This window comes from Enhydra lutris, unplaced genomic scaffold (genome assembly GCF_002288905.1).
Source record: "Enhydra lutris kenyoni isolate GAN:26980312 unplaced genomic scaffold, ASM228890v2 scaffoldscaffold38, whole genome shotgun sequence".
Lineage (NCBI taxonomy): Eukaryota > Metazoa > Chordata > Mammalia > Carnivora > Mustelidae > Enhydra > Enhydra lutris.
In genome coordinates, this window is record NW_019154122.1 from 19,924,627 (window position 1) to 19,934,350 (window position 9,724).

General features: G+C 64.1%; 2 protein-coding genes across 14 annotated transcripts in view; both read right to left on the reverse strand.

Moving 5' to 3' along the window:
• LOC111154750 (pleckstrin homology domain containing N1) overlaps nucleotides 1–2,472 on the reverse strand; it is an 8,248-nt gene extending 5,776 nt beyond the window's left edge. For all 5 annotated transcript variants that reach the window (XM_022514638.1, XM_022514639.1, XM_022514637.1 and 2 more), the window contains exons 1-2: nucleotides 2,329–2,472; nucleotides 2,130–2,229 (exon numbers count right to left, since the gene is read on the reverse strand). In XM_022514638.1, coding sequence (XP_022370346.1) covers nucleotides 2,130–2,229; nucleotides 2,329–2,411 — 183 coding nt within the window. In that variant the 5' untranslated portion in view covers nucleotides 2,412–2,472. The remainder of the gene's footprint in view (nucleotides 1–2,129; nucleotides 2,230–2,328) is intronic.
• An 863-nt stretch (nucleotides 2,473–3,335) lies between these two features.
• LOC111154848 (kelch like family member 17) lies at nucleotides 3,336–9,266 on the reverse strand. 9 transcript variants are annotated; one of them, XM_022514780.1, is made up of 12 exons: nucleotides 9,036–9,266; nucleotides 7,928–8,187; nucleotides 7,719–7,840; nucleotides 7,320–7,541; nucleotides 6,726–6,842; nucleotides 6,313–6,526; nucleotides 5,850–5,994; nucleotides 5,598–5,765; nucleotides 5,083–5,171; nucleotides 4,901–4,974; nucleotides 4,513–4,694; nucleotides 3,336–4,253 (listed from the first exon to the last, which is right to left on the reverse strand). In XM_022514780.1, the coding sequence occupies exons 1-12, from the start codon at nucleotides 9,149–9,151 to the stop codon at nucleotides 4,025–4,027; spliced, it is 1,938 nt and encodes a 645-aa protein (XP_022370488.1). In that variant the 5' UTR covers nucleotides 9,152–9,266; the 3' UTR covers nucleotides 3,336–4,024. The 9 variants fall into 9 exon arrangements, with proteins under 9 accessions (XP_022370488.1, XP_022370484.1, XP_022370485.1 ...); XM_022514776.1 differs by having other exon boundaries at nucleotides 7,320–7,840; XM_022514777.1 differs by having other exon boundaries at nucleotides 7,320–7,840; nucleotides 8,383–9,092.
• Between the last annotated feature and the right edge of the window lie 458 nt (nucleotides 9,267–9,724).

Consider the following 9,724-nt stretch of genomic DNA (forward strand, 5'->3'; position numbering starts at 1 on the left):
CGCGCACCGCAGCGGGACTGTGACTTCAGCCACAGAGAAGGCCGAGGTCCCGGCACTGGCCCACGGGGTCCTCTTTGATCTGCCTCCTCCCTTTGTCCTCTTCTCCTACATCAGGCACAGGCTGACACCAATACTTGCGGTTCCCCCACCCATTAGGACTTGGCTCAGATGCACCCTTCTCCGTGAGGTCCCGTCTGGTAACCTCACACTGTAGCCTTCCCCGTCCCCTCTGCACACCTTTCTTCCTCTACTCTTCTCAACACCAGCCGCATCTGGGATTACCATGTCTTTCACCTGTCTTATCTTCTGGTTCTGTCATGTGGGTGGGAACACCAAGAGAAGAGGGTCTTTGTCTGTTTTGCCCACTGCTGTATCCCTAGAAGTAGGCCAGGCCCGAGATGTGCTGGGGGTTCCCCGCTTGTCTGCTGAGGGGAGGGAGTGTCGGGGCACAAACACTTGGCCAGTCCTGCCACACAGAGAACCCTAACTGGGGGCTCCATTATCCTATTGGAAGTCAGATAGGGATGGGCACTGACTGGACACCCTGGCTAGAAGGGCTGAGGTCTAGGGGCTCAGGGGTGAGTTGGGGAGGGGCCATGCTCTATTTGGGAGCTGGCAGAGGCTGCCCTGAGGGCTTTTGAGCCCTGGCCAAGCTAAGCTGCCCCTTGGGCAAGCCCAGGAATGCGAGGCCTCCTTCCCTCTGGGTGGGGCCTCCTGTATCCACACCCAGTGTTGGGAACAACGCAGGGATGGGACCCATGAAAAATAGGCCACGAACAGGAAGGACCATGCCGCCTTCCCTGTGGCCCAGGCTCAGCCTTAGGGGCTAGGGAGGAGTCAGCTCAGAGCCTTGGCGGGGTGCAGAAGCCCCTACGGGGGAGGGCCTAAGAGGTGGCTCCTCCCCCAGCCCCAGCTCCCAGGTTCAACAGGCCTGCTCCCCTCTCCTGCTACTATGCTCTGGCAAGAGAGGACCACCAGGGCCACCACATCTCACGTGATTCCACCAGGCACATATGACGTGTCCTGGGCTTGGACAGAGTTGAGGTGTGCGATGCAGTCACGCGGAGGAGCTCTATCGCGGCCCAGCCAGACCCTGGACAGAAGCGCCTGTCCACCTCTCTGAGGCAGCATGGTTTCTCAAGCCCGCACTTGCCTGCATGGGGCCCTGGGACCTCAGAGGGCAGGAAAGGGGACAAGCCTGGGCTTCCTAGCTTGATGGGGACAAGCTGGAAAGGTGGGCTCTGGAAGCACGCACCAGTTGCTGGACTCAAAAGAACACTGTGAGGAGAAGGGTGCAGGGCTGGCGCTCTGACCCAGAGTGACAAACGTTCCTCCTTCCCTGGCCTGGGGTTAGATTTTGGGTATCATTTCCCTCGCATTCTGGGGCTTTTGCACATAGCAGAGCCTCCTGCCATACCCGATGCAGTCCAGGTTGCGGTAAAAGACTGGGTGTCTCTCCCCTCTCAGCTAACCCTTAGCTCCCCAGGAGCTGGGCAGGGTGAGAGGGGGCAGTATGCAGCTCAGAGGTGGCCTAGCATGCGGGAGCCGTGTCCTTGCTGTGTGGCCTTGGTAGGGGGTATCACGGTGGGCTGCTATGGAATGGGGCAGGGGTGGGTGCCCAGACACCCCCTGGGAGAAACTGAAGCCTGAAGCACGTGAGAGGCTGGCTCAGCGGGCACCTGGAGCCCCTCACTCCCGCGGAGTGACGGCCGCCGCGCCAGCACAACCCCATGCCACACAGCAACACAGACATGCCGGTCCACCTCCAATGTGCCCGGATGCGCTGGCACCCAAGTTGTGGGGGGCAGTGGGTGGACACCCCAGGTAAGGCTCTGGGTGGAGAGCCTGGTCACGGCGCCCCCTCCGGTGGAGCAGAGACTCCGGAGGCCCCGCCTGCGGCCCGCCCCACTGACTCAGTGTCTCGGTTTCGCTCTCCGCTCAGGATTTCCGCCAGGTGAGCTCCCCAGGGCGGGGCGGTGTCTCCTTCCTCACTTGACTCTGGATCTGACTCCCCCCAGGCTGACAGGGAAGACCCTGGGCCCCGGGACGCTAGGACAGGTACACGCAGTCCCACAGAGACCACCACCACGGCACCCTGTGAGCTGGGACACGCCCACCCGCCTGCTCACCGGCCCAGGGATGTAGTAGAAGATCTTGTCAGCGGTGGCGTCCGGGTCGGGACCTGCCTCGGTGCCAAACAGGCCGGCCAGCTTCCTTGCGCCATCCTCTCTGGGGACAAGGGAAGGGGGGCTCACAGCCTGGACCCCGGGGCAGCCTGAGGGACCCCCCTGTGATCTGGGGACCAAGGCTGTGCTCCACACCCCTCACCTATTTCCCTTCAGCGAGGGCTTTCTGGAGAATGAGGCCCGGAGCCTCCTAGGGGCCTGAGGGACGCAGTGGTTGTTCCCCATGGGCGGCGGTGGTGGCGGGACCGAGTGGAGCAGGTCGACCAGGTCCCTCCGTACAGAGCCTCCTGTCCCGCCTCCCAGGCGGAGCTCTGGGAAGGCTTGCCCCTTGCCTAAGGGCCGGATGAGGGTGGAGCCTTTCTGGGAGGGACCCAGCCCTGACCTAGGCCCAAGGCTTTCAGTTCTCTGACCTGGGTCCTCCACACCGGCAGGCCAGGCTGGAGTTGGGGGGTTGGTGGGGAGGAGTCTTCTCCCCTGGTCCAGCCGGGAGCACCCATCTCAGCCTCCAGTCTGTATGCGAGGAGCTTCGGAAGCCTGGTTTGTGAGTACTCAGTCTGCCCACACTCAGGATGGGGTTGCCCGGGGTTGGGGCTCTGTGAGCCCAGGGCTCCCTCTCCCCAGTACCACCCCTCCCCATGGAGAGCACACATCCCGTTTCCACCTAAAGGCCGCATTCTGAGTCACCACTGACTGTAAGGGGGTGTGTGATTGTTCTCAGCTGCTGAGATAGGAGTTTGTGACTTTGGGCAAGGGGAAGCCATGACCCTCCCCCAACCTCTCCCACTCCAGCCCAAACCTCACCCCAGGCCCAAGTCCAAGAAGGGGGCCACAAACCTCCTGGGTGCACCCAGGGCCATCACAGTGCGGTGAGGTAGGGTTAGTACCGTGCATGCCTCTCTCCCCAGAGCCTGGGATGAGATGGGACCATGAGGGTCTCTCAGGGCCAGGCTGACCGGGAACCACACTCCTAGTTGGGTGCCCATGCACGATACCACATCCCTGACCCACCTGGGCGTGATGATGTTGCCTTGAAGGACCCAGATACCAAACCAGAGCCTCAGCCCAGCGGCACACCTGTCCCCAGGCCCTCCTGGTCACCCCAGATAAGACCCCAAAGGGTGGAGATGTACACTCAGCCTGAAGCCCACAGAGCCCGAGAAACATGTTTATTGTTCAAGTTGGCTCATATTGCTGTGTGAGGTCTGGGGCACACTGTGCTCAGCTCAGTGCAGGATCCAGAAGACACACCATGCCCACGAGAAGGAAGCTTGCATCATGCCCTTCTTGGGAGTGTGCCTTGCTGGGCAAGGTAGGGGAGGTGTGCAAAACCCAGGCTGGAAGGGTCTGCACCTGCTCAGAAACCGCCCCCCACCCCTGCAACCCTGGCCTGCTGCTCTGCACCTGCCCCCGCAGTCCCTCCAGGTCTAGAGTCTGAGCTCACCTCTGACCCATCCACAATCCAAGTGTCCACCCCCATTGCTCATTGGTGCCCCCAGTGGGGCAGGACACCTGGGAAGGCAGCTTGGTCCCAGAGACACAAGACACGTCAAGGGGAAACGCGTGAACTAGTAGGTGCTGCGCGGTTCACTGACCGATAAATAATAAATAAATAAATAAACCAGGAAGTAAGTAAACGGCGCACACGCACACGCACACACACTGAGCAGTGAACACAGAAGTGGCCGGCCTCGACGCAGAGACAAGGACAGACAGGGCAGGACTTTCTTGTGGGGGCCGAGCACCCCGCCCCCGACACGCGAGGTGCTGGGGCCGCCCTGTGGGGCTTAAGGCATGTGGGAGGCCGCGGGGCCGGGCCTCTGGGCAGTCCGCGCCGCTGGTCAGAGGCTGGTGGACGACACGGACAGCGTGGGCGAGGAGGGCGGCGGGAAGTTGAGCAGCTCGAGCACTGCCACGCCCACGCTGCTGCGCCTCGTGAACATGCAGGACGCGGCCACCCACTTGTTGGTCCTCGGGTTGTACTTCTCGATGGAGTTGAGGCTGGAGCTGCCATCGTTGCCCCCCACGGCATACAGCCAGCCGTCCATGGCCACCAGGTCGTGCGTGCTCCTGGGGGTGGGGTGGGGGCGGGTAGGTGAGCCGCTGGGCGAGAACGGCTCTCAGAGCCTCGCGGAGCCGGGGGAGGAGCCTCCGGGGCCGGGGCCGGGGCCGGGGCGCTGGGCGGGACCGGGAGCTGGGCGGGACGTATACAGGGATGGGAGGCGTGGGCACATCACACTGGCAGGAGCCTCAAGGCAGACCTGGGAATCTCCGGCGGGCAGTGTTGACAGGGGGACACTCCGGACTTGTGGGGGAGGGGCCAGCGCACCTTCGGATGTTCATGGGGGCCACGCTCTCCCAGGCACCGGCCTTAGGGCTATATCTCTCCACAGAGTTGAGGCAGCTGGTGCCGTCGTTGCCGCCGGCCACGTAGAGGGCCCCCTCCAGCACCGCCACCCCTGCTGAGCTTCGTCGGCTCAACATGGAGGCCACGGGGGTCCATGCATTTACCTGCGGTTGAGGGGACCAGCTGGGGGCAGACCCGTCACCAGCCTCCCTCCTCCTCCACAGTGCAGGAACCCTACTCTAGGACAGGGTGTCTGTGGGACGGGGTGGGACCTAGAGGGCTGATCATCTGGGTGATGTGGGTGTCTGGAGTGAGGACCTCAAGTCACTCTTGGAAAGGGAGATTCATGGGCTCGGGGTGTGTTTCCTACCTGGGGCTCATACTTCTCCACAGTTGCCAGGTGTGACGAACTGTCGTAACCACCCACAGCGTACAGGTTCCCATCTGCAGAGAGTCAATGTGCCCGTGGTGTGCCTGCTATGGGTGGGGTCCCCAGGGTGGGGGCAGGTGGGGGTGGGGTGGACACTACACAGAGCAAGCCCTGTCACCCACCAAGCATGGCCACACGCACGTATCGCCTCCGGGTGCTCATGGCAGCGATGGACGTCCATGTTCCCGTCAGAGGGTCATAGCGTTCAGCACTGTGGACACCAGGCCTGCCGCTGACCTTGAGCAGTGGCAGAAAGGCTGCCCTGGTCCCAGGACCTGCCCTCTCCCATGGAATGATTAAAATCCCATCCTGGGCAGTCACAGAGACTGATCCCAGAATCCCACTGGAGCAAGTAGCAGGCCCTCTGGGTGGGGACAGGGGCCCCCAGCTGGCCGCCTGCACAATCCTGGGCACGTGTCCGTGTGGTGCCCAGCCCCTGGGCTGGGGGAAGAACTTGAGAGGAAAAGAAGGGGCAGCTGGGCTGGTGCAGATGAAGAGGCCCAGGGTGCCCTGGTGACTTGAGTCAGGTTGGATCCCTCTTTGCTCCCCTCAGGCATGATCTCTGCAGTCCTGATACAGCCACACCTGCAGCCGCACCAACCCCAAGAGGCCACCCGGCCCTGACCCCGGCCACTACCTGTTGAGGCAGGAGGCCCCATCGTAGCCACCAGCTGCATACAGGAGCCCGTGCAGGGCAGCCACACCCAGGCAGCTGCGCCTCGTGCCCATGGACACCTCAGGCTGCCAGGTGTTGGTCACAGGGTCGTACGACTCTACGGTGGCCAGGTCTGAAGTCCCATCGTAACTAGGGGAGGGGTCCGCTGCCGGTCAGGACTGGCCCAGTGGGCATACGCTAAGCCCCTGACCCCAAACCAGCTTCCACACTTACCCACCCACAGCATACAGCCGGTTCCCAACTGCTGACACGCCCACCCGGGCCCGGCGCGTGGACATGGAGGCCACCACGTGCCAGCGGTCAGTGCGCGTGTCATATGCTTCACAGTCTCCGTGGATGGCGAACAGGCTCCCACCACCTAGGAATGGGGCAGTGACGGGGCAGGACAAGAGACCCAGGGAGGCACGGCTGAGGGTCTCTAGCGTAGCTCAAGGTCAAGAGTACGGGGGCTCCAGGATGGGTGGGGATGAGGATTGGTGAGTGGGTCATACCACATGGGGTCCTCCACAGGTGAACAGAAGAGCAGGTGTGGGGTGGGGACAGGATGTGACCAGCGCGGTATGAGGTAGGCTTGTGCTGGGCTCAGGGACAGAAACACAGGTCAGGGATGGGAGAGGAGAGGGGGAGCATGTTGGGGAGGGTCCTGGACCCGAGGGGACAAGGCAGGTGAACATACCCACGGCGAAGAGCACGGGGCCGGCGCCCTCACAGCGCCGGGGCCGCGTCCGGCTGGTGCCCAGAACACCCCTTTGCTCAGGCAGCAGGTGGAACTTGAGGGCCTCGATGAGCAGGTCCTTGCAGTCAGGATGGTGCCTCACCAGGCTCTCAGCATCCACGTGGCCCAGCAGGAAGTCCCGGCTCAGCAGGGGCAGGCGCACACACTTCATGAGCTGGGAGGCAGGGGTGCCACGGTCAGGCGGCAGGCCCCAGGGAAGAGCTCCCCCTCAGACATGCTGGCTCTTCTTAAAAACGTCTCTGCATCACTCCTGTGAGGGGGTCTCTGTACAGAGCAGACCCCAGGGGCACCCAGGCCCTCAGCCGCTATGTGTCCCCGCCTAAGCACAGTGGGCCCCTAGGTGCTGGCCTCACCCTTGGCACATGCTGTCTCCGAGCGTCCACGTCATGTTTGACCCAGCTCAGGACGGCACGGTAGACGTCCTCCTCTGAAGGCACGTTCAGGCTGTCGCTAGAGACCAGTTCCAGCACCTAGGGGTGGGGACCCTCAGACCTGAGATCTAGGGAGGACCTTGGGGGCCCATGGAGCCCTGAAGGTGCCCAGGAGGGAGAGTCCAATGGGGAGGCCAGTGTTCCTACAAGAAGGGACCAAGCAGGGTCAGGAACCACAGACTCGGTTCCCACGGGCCCAGGCTCAGAACAATCCTAGGGATGCAGAACCAGGGCCCACAAGCTGTAGGCAGGGATGTGGTCAGAATAGGATGGGATCCGAAGTCAAAAATTGAAGGTTTGGGTGGGTCAGAAGAAGGGGGTATGGTGGGGGTGGGGTGGGGAGAGGGCAGGGGATGGGTAGTGAGGCTGGAATGCGGGTCAGAGGCTGGAAATAAGGGTTGGGGGGCAAAGGGCCAGGTCTGAAGGGCTAAGATGAAGGAAGCCAGGAGTCCTGGGGTTGGGCCAGGGTCTAGGGACTGGGTCAGGGTCGAGGTGGTGCCCCTACTGGCACGTTACCTGCTTTAGTGGCAACAGCATGAACTCCTCGGTCTTGGCCACATCCACAAAGTGCTGCAGCACGTACCTGTGTGCGGCCTTGAGCAGGTCGCTGCATGAGTGCGTGTCAGCAAAGCCCCGGATGCCCAGACAGTTGGAGGGGTCGAGCTGACTCAGCAGGAACTTGCAGCAGGCGTCACGGACGCCATTCAGCTGCAGGAGGCTGGCAGCTGGGAGCAGAGTCTGTGGGATGACACGAGAGAGAGAGAGAGAGCCAGGGGAGCAGGGGCAGGGAAACGGGCCATGAGGGACTGCGGGAGAGGCACAGGGAAACACCAGGAGCTGAGGCACAGGGGCCCAGCGGAGCTGTGGGAGGGACTGAGGGAGAGGGAAACTGAGGGAGGGACCAGGCAGCCTCACCTGCACGTTGCCTTCGCCCACCACAATCTCAGCCGTGTATGCAAACTGCACCAGCTGGTCCAAGGCCTGAGGGTCAATGTCATGCAATGTCACGTGCGTCTGGCGGCTCTCACTCATCTCATCTGTGGGGACAGTGGGTCAGGCCGGTCCCTGCCCAGGGAGATCTGAAGAGCCCCCCGAGTGCCCAGAGTGGATGTGGGGGTACTTGCTTGTGAACATGGCGTGGAAGTAGGGACTGCAGGAGGCAAGCACCACCTTGTGTGCTCGGATCTCCTTGGCCGCCACGTGCAGGACGATGTCACACAGGAGGCCACGCTGCCGCATGCGGCTCATGGCCACGAAGGCATCGTGGTAGTGCCGTTTGGAGTTGTGGGACACGGTGTGGCCCTCACGGCTCAGCAGCTGCATTGCACCCTCCATTGGGGCCGTGGGCCGGGCCTGGCGAGGACGCGCGCGCTCTGCCTCCGGGCTGCAGACGGGCAGGGCCAGGTCAGATGCACGCGGCAGGGAGCTGCTCACCCACCCCTGAAACTGCAGGCAGGGCCAGGGCACCTGGGTGGCAGCCCCCCTCCCTGACAGCCCCTACCTGGCTTCCATCAGAACCCCCCCCCCCCTCCTTCACATACAGGGGCCTCCCTAGAAGTGCAGCAAAACTGACCCACACCTGCTCCTCCGGTGAGGTCCAGTCGCACCAGATGCCAGCGTTGGCCCTACGCAGCTTCCTCTGCCAGGACCCCTTCTGGCACCATACTCCCCTCTGCGCAGGTGTCCCCACAGAATAGCCCGTCTCTGCCCGTAACTTGTAAGAACCAAGTTCCCTTCGCCCTCTTTGGGACCAGGCGCTCCTCTGTCACTGGCCGCCCTTCCCGTTCCCCATCAGAGTCCAGTATCCTCAGCAGGGGCTGGGCACACAGGATGTGCACCAAGCGCGACTGGCTAAGGCTTCAGGACAGCTCTGAAGACGGCCCCTATGCCACCAGCAGGTCGAACCTCACCTGACCCTCCCCAGCGGCTCCACCCGCCCCGCCTCCTCCCTATCCTGCAGACAAGTCGCCCAAGTCTGAGCGGCGCAGCCAGAATTCAAGGACGGCGGGAGAGGACAGCGCCTTCGGGAAGCTGCCACTTGTGCGCGCCCGGTTCCACGTCGCTGCGTGCGCGACAAACGGGGGGAGTTGTACCTCCAGGGGCGGGCCGAGCCTGCGGGGCGCCGAGGCCTCCTCCTCCGGGCAGCCAGCCAGGGTGGGCGCACGCCCCTCCTCGCATCCCTCCCGGACCCCCTGGTCTGGCTCACGGTCCCCAGGCCCTCGGCCCACTTACGCCGGCGGCTGCGGCTGCGGCGGCGGCGGCGGCGGCGGCGCCTCCGGCCCAGGCCCCGGACTGCCGTGCTCTGGGCTTTGCGTCCTGCCAGCCGGGCGCTCGCCGCGCGGCTGCATGGGCTCGGCTGCCGGACCCGCCGCGACCCGCGGAGAACGCGCAGATGAACGGACTTCCGACTGCCGGAGGGCTGCTAGGCGGTGGCGGCCGGCTCAGCGTCCCTCGCTCCCGCCTCCCGCCCGCCCGCCCGCAGCCGCTGTTTCTCGGCGCCGCCCGCCCCGCCTCCCGCGCTGCCCGCGTCTTCGCGGACGGAACGCAGCGCTGCAATCCTACCAGCCACGTCCGGGCGCCTCGCCCGCTCTCTCCTCCAGGAAGCCCCCGCGGCCCCGCCCGCCGCCTACGTCGGAGAAGCCACCCCGACCGTCCATCCCCGCCTGTTCCTTTAAGAAGCCCCGCCCCCGTAAGCACCCTGGACGGCCCTGCTGCCCTTGGGGCCTGTGGCAGCTCGGTGCCACGTTCTGCCTGCCCCCGTTGTGACCCCAGCCCGGGGTCGGCCTTCGCTGGGTTCGCTCCGTGAACCCCTACAAGTATCAGGCCTGGGACTGGGCGCCAGCGGCGGGGTGGGGGTGGGGCGGGGGCGCAGGGCCCGGGGGATCTGCCAGGAGTCACGCCTGCTCCCAAGAAGCCTGTGG